Source organism: Panicum virgatum, chromosome 4K (genome assembly GCF_016808335.1).
Source record: "Panicum virgatum strain AP13 chromosome 4K, P.virgatum_v5, whole genome shotgun sequence".
In the NCBI taxonomy this organism is placed as follows: Eukaryota; Viridiplantae; Streptophyta; class Magnoliopsida; order Poales; family Poaceae; genus Panicum; species Panicum virgatum.
In genome coordinates, this window is record NC_053139.1 from 37,853,555 (window position 1) to 37,870,581 (window position 17,027).

The following is a 17,027-nucleotide window of genomic DNA, read 5'->3' on the forward strand; positions in this document are numbered from 1 at the left end:
TCTAATTTTTTTTTTGAAAAGCTTAGTGTGTCTAAATTTCAGTTTGGAGTTTTAATTTGGATATCCGAGTTCGCAGAAAATTTTAAGTAGGTTCAATTTTGAAAAAAGTTACTGGCTAAACTATCCCAAACTACATATTGAAAATTTGAAATAGATTTGTAAATAAAGTTCATTGGCGAAGGTTTCTTGATAGAAGAGGTTAATGGATACGTTTGCGGTAATTTGGTCAATCCAGTTTTGTAAATCAAATTTTAAATTGAAGTTTCAAGATCGAATTACAAGATGCATTATCATAGGAATTCGAAATCAGGTATTTCAGTGAAAATTTGAACTTCGGTTCTGTGATTCTGTCTATACCAATGCATTTCAGTAAACTGAGTGTATCATATCTCCTGTTTCCACAACAAGCAACTAAGGTGGAACACACAAATAGAATATGCAGCTCTATGACTAGTCCTGCATTCATACAAAGTATACTGAGTATAAGGGATTGAGAAAATGTCAAGATCTTTTTTTTTTGTGCAAAAAGCAAACATTGGTGCTGTCATTTGGCAATAGGTCAATAGTTGCACGCCCTGTAGTGTCCACCTCCCCTGCTTTTCTTTTGCATTGTTGCCCTGAGAAGTGAAGAGGTGGCAGCGATATGATTCAGCATATCTGCATATGGCTTCTGAAGCTTGGACAGGAGGTCAGTGGGGAAGAAAGTCTGCTGCAGAATTTCCTTTGTGAAGGGCAAACGGGTCAGGGTTCTGATTCTCTTGCCATACTTATTCAGAATTTTAGGAAATCCCGTAAAAGGCAGAATAAGAAAAGGTCAGACTGTATGATGGGCGTATGACGTATGATAGGCGTTCACGGTTCACCAAGCACCCAAGAATTTTGGATATTAACAAGTATGATGAACAGGCTATCCAAACTTTGAAGCAAATAGCAAATATGTACTACACAAAAATGCTAGCAAAATAAGGACCTAAGTAGCGATAACTATGCAATTAAAACTATTTTATCTAAGTAACAAATTCAGGTACATAACATACCCTTCCCTATCTAAGATCGTGCTATGGTAGGCAATCCAATAGCACTATAGCAGTGTAAAACAGGCCCAAACTGTGAAACTGAATTTTCCAACCAACGCCATCGCAATGCATAATGCAGGGGAGCTCACAGGCTAGAAGTCCCACTTCTGGTAGTAGACGCAGGTGCTCGGCGAGATCACCCCCTCCGGCGAGCAATCATCGATCACGGGGCAAACCCCGCACGGGATCGCCTCCATCATCCCTCCCGGCTGCTGCTTCTCGGGCTCCCGGTAGCACATCTCGCCCCTGCTGACGCCGGCGAGCTCCCCCTCCCCGGTGCTCCTGACCTCCTCCAGCGACTTGTCGAGCACCATGATCCGGAGGACGTCCGCGATCCTGTCCATGGCGTACCCGGCCCCCGCGGGCTCGTCCCTCGCGATGCCCGCGCGGCGGATCGTGTCCGCGGTCGCGGCGCCGAACCGCTTCACCTGGGCGAGGCACCTGCGCCGCGCGGCGGCGATGGCGTCGGCGTCGGCGTCGACCCTCCCGTCGTGGTACCACGTCCCGCCGGACACCTCGTCGGAGGGCCTGAATTCGGCGGCCATGTAGAGCTTCCTCCTGCGGTTGCGCACGTCCTGGACCTCCTTGAGGACGCCAAGCCCCACCAGGTCGCGCAACTGACTGCCGCCGGCGGAGCTGCTCAGCCCCGTCGCCCCGCTGAGGCCCCGCACCGACATGCCCATGCTGCCGGCTGCGAAGACGTGCCTGTAGACCTGGCGCAGCTTGGGCGGGAGGTTGGCGAGGATCGCGGCCGAGATGGTCGGCTGCGCGGAATCGGGGCCGCGGCCGGGGGAAGAGGCTTCAGGGTCCGTGGTGAGGCCGGGATTGACATCAGGTTGGGGTGGCGAGGTAGGGGAGGGCTTCGGCGGCGCGGCGGCATGGGGCCGCAGGGCGGGGTGCAATGGAGTAGGAAAAGGTTTTCGGCTGTGGGCCTCGGGATTGGTGAAGCCACAAATCGCACCCTAGGCTGCAGGGCTCCTTGGTTTATATTTTGCAAAAAAAAAAGAGGAATTTCCTATTTACCCTCTCAAAAATAAATAAATAAGCATGTCCATTGATAGCGAAACAAGGTAGTACGGGGACTCCAAAAAGTTGGCTGCCTGAATCCTGTGAAGCCCAACTGCACTTTCAAATTTTATCACGCCCAAAAATCAGTTGAAGTACATTATTTTTAGCAATATACAGTAGTTCAATTGGAAGAAATATTTCTTACCAAGCTAAAATTGTTTTCTTTGATCATCAAAAAGAGAGGTCGTAGCAGGAACATAATAAGGTCTCTTAATGATTTTCCGCCAGCAATGCTTCATTAGGCACACGTGACATACTATGCCCAATGCTTGCCATAGTTGTTGCAACAATAAACAATAAAAACTCAAGAACATCAACCTATGGGCATCGTTACACCTCACAGGCAGTAAAGAGCAACACCAAGCTCACAATCCCGAATGATAAACTCAGTTAATACTTGTAGATCGGCAAAAATACAGGATCAATTCACAATAGTGAATAAAATCACCTCAGTTCTGTCTGATGGTTATGCTGGGATTCTATGATTTAACATGCTATATTGAACGACATTTCCACCATTTTACATCTGTTAGGAATCCTGAATTCATACAGATTACTGAATATACGACAGGGAGATTGAGATCCCAGTCCCATCTCCAGCAAATGTCAAGACTAAAATTGTTTCGAGTTGAAGCATCTGGTGTTGCACACTCGTCATGTCATTTGGCAGCCTGCTCTATCACAGGTATTTTGTTCCACCTCTCTGGCTCTTCAGGCGCATTGTTGCCCTGAAGTGGTGGCAACGAGAACATGCTGACAGTCGAACTCTTGCTCCGGATCTCCTTCAGGGACCTAAGCGCCGCAACTGTGCTTTTCATGTACATGCTCTCCATGTACTCAATCTCATCTAGTTCTGGAATACCACCGCCGTTTAACAAGGAAGAAGTGGGATTTGCTGGTTTTTCTTCATCATTGCTATCTCCTTTTCCATCTTCCCTTGATACAGATGGTTCACTAGTCGTCGGTAGGAGCTGCTCCAGCATGGCTTCGCACTGCTTCACAAGTTTGTATAGAAGGTCAGTGGTGAAGAAAGGCTGCTGCAGGACTTTCTGGATGAAGGGCAGCCGGATCAGGGCTCCAGTTCTCTTGTCATACTTTTTGAGAATCTTAACCAGTCCTGTAAAGAGCAGCGCAGGACATAAGAATATGAGTGATAAAAGGTCTAACTAGCTAAGATATCAAGATAGTAATCCTGAAGCATTAAGATATTCAGACAACAACAACACTATGTTGACATAACAAAATCCAACCAACAGAATTACCATATATGCATACAAATGCAGCAAGCATGTTTACCATACTGAATTGACTGTAGTTAGTCTCTCAAAGAACACCATATTCTAAGCACAATTCTCCTACAACCATGCTTCAAATTTCAGATAATATATTATTACAAGGTTTCTGCTTTCATGAAACGAAAAAAATTATGTGGACTGCAAAACAGCAGACAACAAATTCTCCTAATGCATATATTAGTTTTTATTAGCTGATGACATGGTGATGCCTGTGGAAAAGGACATACAGAAAATATTGCTGTTTGTCGGCCAAAAAGTGTATTGTCTTGAATGGCTAACAGGCTATGACTTCTGAACTGGCACAGCAATATGGTACCTAATGATGTGCCCTACCTGAGAACCTTGTCCTCAGAAATGGCCCGGAGACAAACATGATAACATTATGTAAAGGGTGCCACTATAGGCACCATTGCTCAACTCAACTGCAACAGATCAACACTATAGTGGGAAAATATGATGATCAAAAGCGTCAAACACTTGGAAATTCCAATTTGCAAAAGCATGAGTACCAAAGGAGTAAAAAACTAAACAACACAAATGAGTCACAAATTACAGAACACAAATTGTAAATAAATCCAGTTCAGATATCCCAAAGAAAGGAACTGATAGCTGTAAGGTTCAAATTAGCAGCTTGCAGCTTGTCCCAATTCACAAAAATAAGAACCTAAAAAATTGTACGGCTTTTAGTGTTTCAACAGTATCAATTAGAAAGCCAAGTAAACTTTGTGTGTGTCTAGACTTCAGATTCAATTTAATAAACATGCATGTCAACCGAGCAATGAAAATAGTGACTCAAACAATCTCTGGGCACACATGCTTGAACGTTAGAGCAAAAAGAATGAAGTCAATGGACCTTAAGATTGCAGTCAATTTTTAGGGAAGATGGATCCCTGATCAATGAAACCACATGAACATCCGGGTTGTCATTTTCAGTTAAAGAACAGAGAACATGTTGCTCGCAAATGGGAGATGTGGGTTAGTGGCATACTTTCTGGACATCGGTAGATCTATCAGATGATTCATAACTCTGACGCACCACTGTAAAGGTAACAGGAGCAGCCAAAGATCAAAGGTTGATATTATGGTGAGTGGTCACAGCACATCCACTGAAGCCATTATGCTCGAGGACATGATGACAAGAGCAACTAGTCACTACCTTCAAGTTTATGACAGCTCACAAAATTTGACTTTATATGAGTAGCCTACCGGCTACCTGTATAGTACTAGCAAACCAAATCTTGCATTGCAGGTGATGTTATAAGTCAGGTGCATCTCAGCCAAGCAGAAAGAATCTTGGCTCCACTAATGAAGCTTGCAAAATTAGCAATTCAAATCTAGAACAGAACCACATATTCATAATTGTTACCTATTATTTATTTTGAAAAACTGGAAGGCCAATTAAACTGAACAAACTCAATAAAGATACAAATTGCCTGCATAAACTGATTGTAAGTGGCAAAAGGAAAAGGTTGAGTGTATAATAGTAATGTCCAGGATGAATAAAAGCAGCATGCTTTCATATGAGTACAAACAGAGAGGGGAAACCACTACACGATCTTACTGTCTCAAAAAAAAAAACTATGAACCTGAGACGGTGCAGCAAATTTTATCTTGTCAGTAAACCACAAGCACTAATTCATTGTCAGCTTACTGAAGACAGTTTTTCTTGAGATTAAATACAAATATTATACAGGCAGAGAGGACACCCGGGTACTTAACAGTAAAGCAAAATAGCATGGGGCCACTTTGTGTCTTACGAATCAAACAAAATTGAGCAAGGCACCGTAGTAGAAGACAAAATCCATTAATTAATCCCAATCCATGTGAAAAACCCACGCAGATGTGAACTTAAAAACCTGTCAGATGCGTGAACTAAGGTGACTATCGAGAATAAAAGCTGGTTTTCTTTCGTTTCTTTTCTATTGCTATAATTATTTGGAGTACTAGCTGAATAAATTATTAACTGTCATGCCTCGCTACAACGTGCTCCAAATTGAAGATGTGTTTTTGTATGGTATGAAACAACTATTAGAGAAAAGAAACATCTAATTACAAAATAAATGATGTACTATCATTCATGTACCAGAGATAGCTAATTTCTCGCGAGAAATTGATCTACTTATCGCAGCTCACAATTTCTCGCTGGAGTTCATCTTTATAGCAATACAATTTTGTCATTAGCTAGGATCGCGTTCCATTTCAACTGACTTATGTCTCTACTCCATGACAGCGACATGATTGCCCCCTTGCTGACAAGCAGCACAGCAAGTCGTCTCTTTACTGACCCATGTTGACAAGAACTATTAGCTAGCTCCACAAATCTAGATGCTTCCTTCTTCCCAATTCAGCACGCAGGCTAAATTGCTTCATCGGGCTACTTACTACTCCCTACTACCACTACCCAAAATACACAGACAAGACACTTTCCAAGAAGAGATAAACAACAGCAGAGACAACAAATTATTGGAAATTTAAGCAATTTTGCATCAGGACGGCATGAAAGCAACACTAATGCGATGCGGCGGGTCGGAGGCGGGCGGCGGAGGACTCACCGGTGTAGTTGAGGGCGCTGTAGTTCTCGAGCAGCACCATCTCGCCGTGGAAATCGACGATCTCCTTGCGCACCCGCATGAGCTCCTCCTTGGACTCCTGCCCGGCCGCCCTGGCCACGCGGTCCTGCAGCTCCTGCTCCAACCAACCGGGGGCACCGGCAGCCCAAACAACCCGATCAGATCAAGGAACAGCGCAACCATCGGGTAAGGAAGGGAGGAAGGAAGGAGCGGGGGCGGATTGGGCAGGCACCTTCTGGCGGATGATGTACTCCTCCTCCTTCTCGACGAAGAAAGAGTTGAACTTGTCGAGCTCGGCCTCGAGGAGCCGCATGAAATCCGCCTCCTCGGGCGTCATCGCCACCGCCGCCGCCGGGGACGCGGCGTCCGCCTCCCCGGCGTCGTCGCGGCGGGCCCGCTTGGGCGGCCTCTCGGCCCCGTTATTCCCTGCGCCGATGAGCTTGAGGCGCTTCTTGAGGTCCTTGTAGGACAGGAACTTGTCGCGCCACTCCGGCAGCGTCTCCACGATCTGCCCGCTCAGGCTCTTGCCGAACTTCATCCCCGCCGCCGCCCAGTCGCGGGAAAGAAAGGAGATTTCCGGTGGGTGTGCGGGTGGGAGGTGGAGCGCACGACTGCAACGGATTGCGCCGGTGATCGTCGCGGGCTCGCGGCTGGGGGCCGGAAGGGGTGGTGAAATAGAGGGGAGGCAGAGAGGGGAAAGGAAGGGAGGCGGGCGGAGGATATGCGGGGCGGGGAGGTGGGAAGCGGCGAATATTCGCGAGGAAGGATATTATTGTTGCGGTGTGCGCGCGACGCGAGCTTATTCCTCTCGCCGCGCTCGCCGCCGAAAAAGCCACTTCGAGGGTGGACGGAAGCCGCCGAGGTGAGGTGGACGGGACGGGGAGGGAAGACAGACACGGGGTGAGGTGGTGGCGTGTGCCGCCGTGGAGTTATGCGGCGAAACACGGGGAAGAAGGGCATGCCCGCCGGTGGGCTGCGTATGGTGGTTTGCAACTCGCGGCGGCTTCTCGCGCGTCACAAGTGGTAAACGGTTCCGTGCTTTCTCAGTGCCAAGTGCCAACTGCCAAGTCATCCTTACGTGGATGGATATTTGTTTGCTTTTGAAAAAAAAAACATGTTTCAGTTTTTGTGTTTTATGCAGGGGTGAGGCCAGCTCTAAACTTATCGTGGAGCACTTCTTAAGGCGCAAGCAAATTTTTGTAGCAATGTATGATGAATATGAGCCTAGCTAGTGTAGGAAATTTTCTTACCCTGGGTCTGGTGATAGGGAACCAACGAACTGAATGCAACATCGCCATGGTTTTATGTGATGAGAAGATTAGTTTTGCTTATGGCTGTAAAAAAAACTTGTGTAAAGGAGCACACCTCCAAAGTAACTAATTGCTCATGGAATTTAGAAACGGAAACCACAACCCTCGGATGTCCAACGGGAATTCGTTGTCGTATGCTCCAACGTTCGGTAGCGACGTTGAGAGACAACCGTTGCTATTGTAACATTCCGTGCAACAATACAAATATGCACCAAAAATACCTTTTGTTGTTCTAACTTTTTTCAACAAATTCTAAATTTGCAACGGAACTCCGCATCATGTTTTGTGCAATATCAGTTAAGGATATTCGTCATCTAATAAAGCGGAGAGCATTGTAGCACTCAATGTGATACCAAAACATTAAATAAAGCTCCGCAACATAAATCTCCCCAAATAACACATGAAGCGGCTGCTCACGTATCTGAATTTTCCCCGCATAGACACGTAGTTTACTGAACTTTGGAGTGTTTCTTAACCAAAAAAAGAAATATAGTATTGTTATCCGGTCTGACCATGTGCTAATAAGGAGAGAAAAACACCAGTTGCTTGGACCACCAATTAATTAAGTTAGACAGGATATTTGAGGTGGGAGATGGAGATTGTGAGCACAACTGCTTAAAGAGGGGATCAACGCTATTCAAATGCTGCTAGGTAAGATATCCATAGGAATATTCTTAGCAATAATAATCACGCCTCATTGACACGCCAAGCTCGTGATGTGTAGTGAATAGTGATAAGACTGAGCTGGGGCCCCTCTGAATACATAAGATATGTTAATATGGCTGAAATTTGCCATTAACCTGGAAAACCCTACTTTATCCTCTTCGACAGAATAATTAAAATAAAAAAGTGACACTATATTGAAAAACTGATCTTTTCCCTGCCAAAATTAATATCACGCGCTTTTGCAATCGCCTTTTATCATTTGGCATATTACTCTCTTCCAAAAGTATCCAATGGGAAAACAAAAATTGTACAATTCTCATGCCCATATATTTCAGCAACAGCAGTCCCATTCAAATATATCAAGATCTCGATTGTGTAGAAGCGGCGACTCGACAATGTTGGAAACAAAACAAAGAAACAAAACCACATGCTAAACGATGACCTTTGCCAGTGTGTCGCCGTGTTTGTGCTCAGCCATATCGCGTGGGTTGGTTAGTCTTTCCTGAAGTCTTCTCTGACATCTCGTTGGGCTAACTTTTCTTGTATATAATTTCTTTTATCTTAATTGAGCCGTAGAGTTCTAACCTTTTGTTTCAAAAAAAAGACGCATAAATGAACACAGTGTTCACTGGGTGCAGAAGATCCCAGCAGCACTCCAAATATTCTACTCCCGGCCCCGCATGTCCGCCCTGCTGTGGCGATGGAAGAAGATTCCGGGCATAATTCTTCCCCGGAAGTGGAATATCCAAGCGGATATATCTCAGATCCTCTGCGCGTCCCTGTCCTGGCCTTAAAAGCCTCGGTCCTTCTCTGTCGGCTTCTCCCTCTAACAACCCAAGAAAAAAAATAAACAGGAGCTTCCATGAGAAGATCCGGAGATTATCGCGTCTCGCGAAGCCGCTGCTTACCCGATCACTCGAGAGCTGGAGCTGTCATCTGGAAGCGGCAGATGGCCGCGCTGTTCCGAGAGATCTTTGGGTTTAGCTTTCACACTGGCTTCTGTTTACTTAAATACTGAGCATTCTTGCTTGTCGAAACAGTGATGTGGCTGACGAGATATTCAGTTATTGAATTCTCGTAGATTTCTCTTCACATGAACGTGTGGCTCTCATCTCACGAGTTCTCGTGAGTCGTGACACATTTTTGGTGGCAGCTTGAGTGGTTATTTGATTATTTTAAGGAAAGTTGTGGAGAAGCCGCCTGGTTTTTTAAGGAAGAGGTTAAAAGTTGAAATGATAAAAGACCAAGTAGCCAGTGTTGTTGGGTTTGGTAAGTGGGCAAGTCAAGTGACATTGGTCACCGAGGAAAGCACGTGTCCTAGTAGGTCCAGACTGCGGTCCACGTAAGAAGACCGTGGAACATGACTGCTGTTTGTTGGCATGGTCGAAAAGTACGTATGATCATTGGTCGAACTTTTAGGTCCACATGGGTGACTGTTACGTGTAGCTTTTTTTTGTTGTCCCACTTTGAATTATTAATTGACTGTAGGTCTCGCAGATATATTATTGAAATATAGCTTTTGAAACGATACATAGTTGTGGTTGCGATAAAGTTATTCCAACTATATCAATGCTTTCAAAGTAATATATATATATATAGTTTGCTAGAAAATTGTTAGTTTCTCCACCATGACTACTCTATTGAGATATACACGTCATTATTTGGTTCATACACTATGGTTTGCTTTTGCAGTTAAAATGTGCACAAAACCCATAGTTTCCCTTAGGTTTGCATGCAAATCCAATAAAAACTTGTAAGTTCCAGAGCCTTTTACTGCGCACAGAGAATAGCATGCATTTTCATTTTCTTTTTTTTGAAGTAAAGCATTTTCATTTTTAGTGCGGAATATAGTTTAAGATGATATAAACAATTATTAATTAGGACCTCATTTCTTTGTCCACCTCTGCTTTACCGTTTGATTCCGATATCTATTCTCCTTCTTTCCAAAATCCGCGGGCGGAGCCCATATGCTAGTATTCCTTAAGCATATGGTTGCAAACCAAGATATTCCAATGATCGTTGCTAAAAAAAAGATATTCCAATGATCGCGTTGCAACCAGGGTTCACCTTACCGGTTGGTAACCGACGGTTACCGCCAAATTTTTCCGATACCGCTACTAGGCGGTAACCCATATCGGCGGTAAATTTTAAAAAATTTTGCCGAAATTTAAAATTTTCAAAAAAAATTGAAATAAAAAAGGAAAAAATATGGTAAGAAAGTAGAGATGACATACATCATTCTAATATAGAACATGTTCAAATATTTGACTGTTTGGGCACTCAAAAAAATAAAAAAACTGCATTGTGAGCGGTATTCTCTAATCCCGAGCGGTATTCGGCGTTTTCCGAGCGGAAATCGGCGTTTTCCGAGCGGAAATCGGCGTGTTTGGACCGGAAACCACTGCATTGTGAGTATTTCTTGATTTTACATTGATTTTTAGATGTTTGTTGTGTAGCTATATTAAAAAAACATGTGTTCATATTAGCTATATGGATCCATTTGTTCATGGTAGTTGGATGTTAATTTGTTCATTTTAGCTATATGTATATATGTGTGTTCATATTTCAAATATGTACATATATTTTCATTTGTTCATTTGTTCATGTGTGTTCATTTGTTCATATGTACGTATATAGTTGTGTTAATGTTAGTTGTATCGTTTGCGCGTGGTTGTAGGCAAATGGTGGATCCGGTGTGGGAGCATGGAGAGAAGAGAGGCAATGGATGGAAGTGCAACTATTGCCATCAACAGAGGAATGGGGGAGGAACAACAAGGCTTAAGGAGCATTTGGCGCAACGGGAAGGATGCGAAGGACTGTCCTTCGGTCCCTCTTAAAGTGAAGACGTTTTTTAACCGTGAGCTTGACAGGATCATAGGCAAAAAAATGGAAAGGGAGCGGTCAAAGATGAGGGCCTATGGAGCCTATGGCGCATATGGGGCCTATGGAGCCTATGGCTATAGCTCATATCAACAGGATGAGACTGAAGAATAAACTCCATGTGGTATGTATCATGTGAACTACTATGTATTATGTATATTGACGATTATGGTTTGTAATGACTACGGTTGTGATGATTTGTATGGACTATGATTGTGATGACTTCTATGGACTATGGATGTGAATTTCTATTTTTATAGATATGAACTTCTATTCTATGTATGTGTAAATGTTATATAAATATTTGATATATACCATCAGCAATGATATTTACAAAATTACGGTGAAATGCTACCAAAATTTTCAATTTTCAAAAATCATACGGTGTTTACCGGTTAAAACCGACGGTTACCGGTCGATAAACAGCGATTACCGGTCGGTAAACAACAGTTACCGGTTTTTTGAATTTGAATTGGTATTTTGAGCGGTTTCCAGCGGTTTCCGACGATTTACCGCCGGTTTACCGATACCGTTGGTTGGCGGAAATCGCTTTACCGTCGGTACGGTGAACCCTGGTTGCAACTCAAAAGAATGACAAAGAGGCAACAGCGATCATGGAAATGATAACCTTTCGTACTTAGCTTGCTGACCTGCATTTGGCACTGCGACTGCTCTCATCATGCATGCTATTTTCACTATCGCCATGGAAATGAAGCTAGATTGCTAGAACATGATGCCCTCGTCGTCCTGCAGTAGTTAGATTATTGCTACTCCGTCCATATATCTGGCCGTCGTCTCTCTTGCACAAAAGATCGCTCGAAGAGGGTACCATCTTTCTCGGTTTTTGGCCCGGGAGAAGGGTACTGGACAGCGGGCGGGCAGCCAGCAGGGGCTGAATTTTGACCCGAATCTAGAAAGCACCTCTCTGCATATTCTTTTTTAGAAGAAAAATATATTGATCTTAGCGCATTACACCGGTCCTTTCACAAACAGAACCCCAAAGAAAAGGCAAATTACAAAGAAGTCCAAAACTCCTGTTCATCTTCCTCGAAGCCTTCAAAGATCCGTTCGTCACCGCCGCCGAAGCCGATTCCCAATCGTCGGCGGACACTAGAGCCAAACTCCACGAGGTGGAGGCCGCAGAGGAGGGCTTACTTCTAGGCGAATCAGCCGAGTACACTGACTCCCAGACGCATCGGCCAACTCTTGTATCCACGACGCATCCTTCGATTCCACCGCCGGCAACCTGAGCAAAGCTCAGTTTTTCACCAAAGATCATCTTCCTCGAGATTAACAGGGTCAACAACATCATCACCTGAAGAAGACGACGATGCGTCGGCCCTCGACTCTTGGACATGTCCCCTAGCCTCTCCGGTTACGTCGGAGTAGATCGCCATCGGAGAACAGAAGAGGCTGGGAGAAATTATTCCGCTGCGCCGCCGACGCTTCCGCATCGCCGGCGTCGCCAGAAAAAGCAAGCCGCAGAGGAGTCACACTCCTCGGCAAAACCTACCCCTCCCGCCGACATCGACGGCAAGCAAACCCTAGACCTAGGTGGACTCGACTAAAAACCCTACTAGACAGGCGATCTGTTGAAGAGACGGACCCCGTCCTCTTCACCACCAAGCAGCGTAGGCTGAGGCGAGGGACGGGGGCCGCAGGCGGCGGCGTCTCCCTTTCTTTCGCGAGAGGCAGGGCAAGCGTAACAGAAATTCGATACCCGCGGTTTCTTTACCTCGGCTGCATTTCTTGGGCAGATGCCTTCGTCACTTTTTGGCAGCCAATTTTGCTCGTCTCTACTACTGTATCGATGCATTATGTTTGAGGGTTTGAAGAGGTGAAACTTGTAACGGATAGTGTGGGACTACCGGACACCCTAAGGGCAGCTTTAGTGTATGATCTGTAGAAATGTGCTAGAGAATGCCATGGGCGTGTTTGGAACATTAGCTCAAGGATAATTTTTAACCTTGAATAGGTAGGCTAATAATTAGCCCAAGGTGAATTGTTTGGATGCATAGGCTAATGTTGGATTAATATGCACACACCCTAATAAATGCACCAACTCCCACACCTTTCTCTGCAATAACTATTGGCCTCTCCCGCCATTTTTCTGCTGCTGCTGCTTGCCGCGATGCTTTGCAGCAGCTACTTGCCGCACTGCTTTGCTACTGCCGCTGGTTGCTCTGTTCCAGCCGCAGGGTTCAAACATCGTGCACATATTATAATTTTAAAAAAGGAGTTTGTCCATACAGAACTGTCACATATAGCTCACCATGCACACATATTACAACAGCAAAAATATAATTGTCCATTCAATTGAAGTCTCACACATAGCACACAAGTCCTCTCTGGACCGATACAAATACATTTCAGTAACCATTGAACAAAGCAGCAGCTATCTCATCACGGAAAGCATTCATGTTGGTGTCTTCTATGAGAGGTTCATCATCCTAACTTTCATCTAATTCATCATCCGAACTTTCATGCTCAGACGTTATTGGGTTATCGTTTTCATCCTCATCACACGGAGCAAAGTCCATATCTCTTATCCTGCTTTCTCGAATGAAATTATGAAGATCCATGCATGCTACAATTATTCTAGCTTGCTTACGAGTTGGAAATTTTGGTATATTCAACAGCATCCTGAATTTCATTTTCAAAACTCCAAAAGACCGCTCTATGAAATTTCTAATCCGGGAATGTGCGTGATTAAACGTCTCTTTTATGCCTGCTGGTGGCGGGCCGTTCTGCCAATGCTCCACATGACACCTTGTACACCGATACGGAGATAGATAACCCGGACGATTTGGGTACCCCACATCAACTACATAATACTTCCCTACATATTCAAATGCTTAATGTGAGATACATGACCAACGAAAAATAAAAACCTACTTACAGGGCATAGACAACACATTACCTGGAGGTGGATGTGGAAACTTGTCACCAAATCTGCTCATTGCATCGTTGAATACTCTCATATCATGACCAGAACCAGGCCATCCCGCAAGCATAAATGTAACTCTCATGTCAAAATCACAAACAGTAAGCACATTCTGTGAAGTGTAGTTGTGTCTGTTCAAATGCTGCACCGTCTTCCCTTTTGCAACCACCATCTTTATATGTGTACCATCTATTGCCCCTATACAACCATTGAAGTGTGGCCAGAAATCTGAATTTTCTAAGTTAGGGTGAACCGTTGAAAATTGTGGGTCCTTTGGAGCAATAATGTCGGCTGCTAGCTTTAGAATACTAGTCAAAACTGTGTTAAATGTTCGGCTAACTGTCTCCATCGATCTCCTAAACCGATCCTCAGCCTGCCTAACTGGTTGTGGTGCACCAACAATCCATAAAAACATAGCTAAAGCCTCTACGGATGTCATTCTTGATGATGATTTCAAACCATAGGAGTCAACCAAACTGTTGTGTAGTCTATTAAACAAAGACCTCTCTACCCTAAACATTTTGTAGCAAGATGAATCACGTGCTAGTGTCCTCCGAACCCATTGTATCCCTGATTCACCTTTTACCCTCCTTGGTAGTTTGTCAAATTATTTTTCATAATACATACCGAATATGGTGGCTGCCTACACCATAAATTGTTGACTCCTCTTGAGATTGTTGCGGGCCATGGCAACAATCTCATCCTCACTTGATGTTGCACCACCTTGTTCCTCACTTGCTGCAGCACTTTCTTCACCACTTGCTTCATGCATGCCATCCTAATTGAAGAAATGAAACAAAATTTCAGAACATGAATCAAATATAAGACAGCAGACGTGAATATATGTTTCAGCCCACAGAATGCGTGCACCACATATGAAACATTCATTAGATATAGGAACCAAAGTTTCATGATACCAAGATAACATAAAAGTTCAGCACAGCAACACAACTAAAGGTTCATGACTCCAACACAACAAAAGGTTCATCACAGCAAATTCTTCAGACTGAGTCTTCCTCTAGCAATGAACAGCCCACAGACAAATTGTCTATCTAAGACAAATTTTTGTCCATGCAATATCTCTGAATGTAATTGAGCCTTGCCACTGCATTGGGCAACCCACAGAAGAATTGCCTCTGGAATGGATCTTTGAACATCTTGCCAATTGCATATACCTCGACACCGTCATCTTCTATCCCACTCTCAAATGCCAACTCTTGACACCTTTTGATTGAATTCTCCTCCTCTTTTTGGGAATTCAGTTTTGCATCATGTGCTTGTTGGAGAGTTTGGTGGCTGACATCCACAGACTCGGTGAATTTTGTAGCTATATGTTTCATGATCCTGACCATTGGGCTCCTTGTTTTCTTAACTGGACTTGCACCTGTGCTGATAGTGCTACATGACGATCTCTTGAAGTTGCGGGTACTTGTACTCGTAGGGGTGCCCCCAAAGTCATCTGCATCCTCTTCTCCATCATCTTCAGCATCCTCATCTGCCTCATAAAAGTCATGCCTAGGAATATATGCTGTGGTCCCATCCACAGTGTTACCATGAAACATCTCTTCCAGCTCATCCAAATAAGGGGGAGGACCATACTTTAGTTTCTTCAACCATGGTTTCCCCTGTAGTTAACAACATTAAGGTCAGGTAAGCAAAATTGATGAAAGCATAAAAGGATTGATGAAATCACATAAAAGGAAAGTACCTTTGTATTCCTTTTCCAAAAATCAGACTCAGCATCGATAGTGCCATCTGGTGTTCGGCCTAATCCAGTATGTGCTTGCAAGAAGCGCCAGAATGAGTACAAACTTTTCAGCTGGGTAAGTTCATTCTTCATCTGCTACCTATCATGCTTACGTCCAGTTTGCAAGTAATAGCCATCGATTATAGCTTTGTACCCAGCCCCATTCATTTGTCCACCAATATAATTCCCTAAACGTAATTGCTCAATGCACAATCTTAAGAATTTAGCACAATTTTCATCACACCAATTTACCTTGGTTCTTCCCATCTAGAAGAGAGAAAAAAAATGGAATAGCATTCAAGAACATAATCCTATTTACTTTGAAATTAAACATGCATGTCAGATGAGATTACCATAGAACCACCAGAACTGCCGAGGTGCTCGTTGATGTCGTCATCTTCATCTTCAGATTCTATGTTCTCGTAGGCGGCCGCTTGTGCTTGTCGATGACCGGTATTGGCAGCGGATGCAGCTCGACCACCACCACGACCCCTGTCATTTTGCCGGCCGCTGCCACGCGCATGTTGACGAGCCAGGGCCGACATGGCTGCTGTAGGGTCGAGATGGCGGACTAGAGGGGGGGTGAATAGTCCTTTCTAAAACTAATTGCGCCGGCTAACCGAAACTTATGTGGAATTGAAACTATTCGCTTAGCCAAGACTTCACCCCTCTAACTATGACTCTAAGGCACCTCCAAAAAGATCTTACACAAAGCAAATGGAGTGCCAAGCTAGTAAGAGCTCTCCTAACAATTCTAATGCCAAGTCATACAAGCCTAAGCACTAGTACTTCACAAACTGGGGGGGGATCTCCTACTCAATTCTAATGAGCAAAAGCACAAAGCCAAACCTAAGCTCACTAGATGCTCAAGGACAAAGATACACAATCCAAATCCAAGAGCTCAACTTGCTTAGCTACACAATCTAAGCAAGAGCAACTAGCTACACAAGCTAACTAGTTACACTAGGATCTCTACTTCTAGCTACACAAGCAAGAAGATGATTAGCAAGCTACACAAGCTAACTAAACACTAGAGAGCAACTACACAAGCACAAGAAATAGAAGAATGTAAATACAAGGCTTGTGATTTGGAGAAAGCAAACCACCGAGAAGAGTAGACAAGATTGACACGGTGATTTTTATCCCGAGGTTCACTTGGTTGCCACCAAGCTAATCCCCGTTGAGACAAGCTCCAAGGTTGCCGCCGATCCTTTTGCTAGTGGTGACTCTCAAGTCACACTCTCCCACGTGGAGTGCTCACACCGAGCTCTAGCACATGATCCAGCCGGACCACTTGTTGCTCTTCACGTCTCGCTCAACTAGAGTTGCTCTTCGCGGCTCCCGCGGGATGAGCACAATACCCCTCACAATCTCTTCTCCGGAGCACCGCACAATCTTCTTGCGGGTTTCAACGGAGCCTCTTGCCACCAAGCCGTCTAGGAGGTGGCAACCTCCAAGAGTAACAAGCACA

The 17,027-nt window shown here is 44.4% G+C and overlaps 2 protein-coding genes across 2 annotated transcripts; both read right to left on the reverse strand.

Moving 5' to 3' along the window:
* Positions 1–907: 907 nt before the first annotated feature.
* LOC120705204 (DNA-directed RNA polymerase III subunit rpc6-like) lies at positions 908–2,012 on the reverse strand. Its single transcript, XM_039989675.1, has one exon. The coding sequence runs from the start codon at positions 1,757–1,759 to the stop codon at positions 1,169–1,171; it is 591 nt and encodes a 196-aa protein (XP_039845609.1). The 5' UTR covers positions 1,760–2,012; the 3' UTR covers positions 908–1,168.
* Positions 2,013–2,512: 500 nt separating this feature from the next.
* Positions 2,513–6,772, reverse strand: LOC120703853 (SPX domain-containing protein 1-like). Its single transcript, XM_039988045.1, has 3 exons — positions 6,242–6,772; positions 5,992–6,124; positions 2,513–3,261 (listed from the first exon to the last, which is right to left on the reverse strand). Exons 1-3 carry the CDS (start codon positions 6,545–6,547, stop codon positions 2,804–2,806), a joined length of 897 nt encoding a protein of 298 aa, XP_039843979.1. The 5' UTR covers positions 6,548–6,772; the 3' UTR covers positions 2,513–2,803.
* Positions 6,773–17,027: the final 10,255 nt, after the last annotated feature.

Bases quoted from the DNA above. Each gene is read 5' to 3' on its own strand.
- LOC120705204 (XM_039989675.1), bottom strand. From the start codon at position 1,759: ATGGGCATGTCGGTGCGGGGCCTCAGCGGGGCGACGGGGCTGAGCAGC.
- LOC120703853 (XM_039988045.1), bottom strand. From the start codon at position 6,547: ATGAAGTTCGGCAAGAGCCTGAGCGGGCAGATCGTGGAGACGCTGCCG. The intron at 6,125-6,241 runs GTGCCTGCCCAA...TGGTTGGAGCAG, and splicing joins AGTACATCATCCGCCAGAAG to GAGCTGCAGGACCGCGTGGC. The intron at 3,262-5,991 runs GTGAGTCCTCCG...TGCTCTTTACAG, and splicing joins CAGCGCCCTCAACTACACCG to GACTGGTTAAGATTCTCAAA.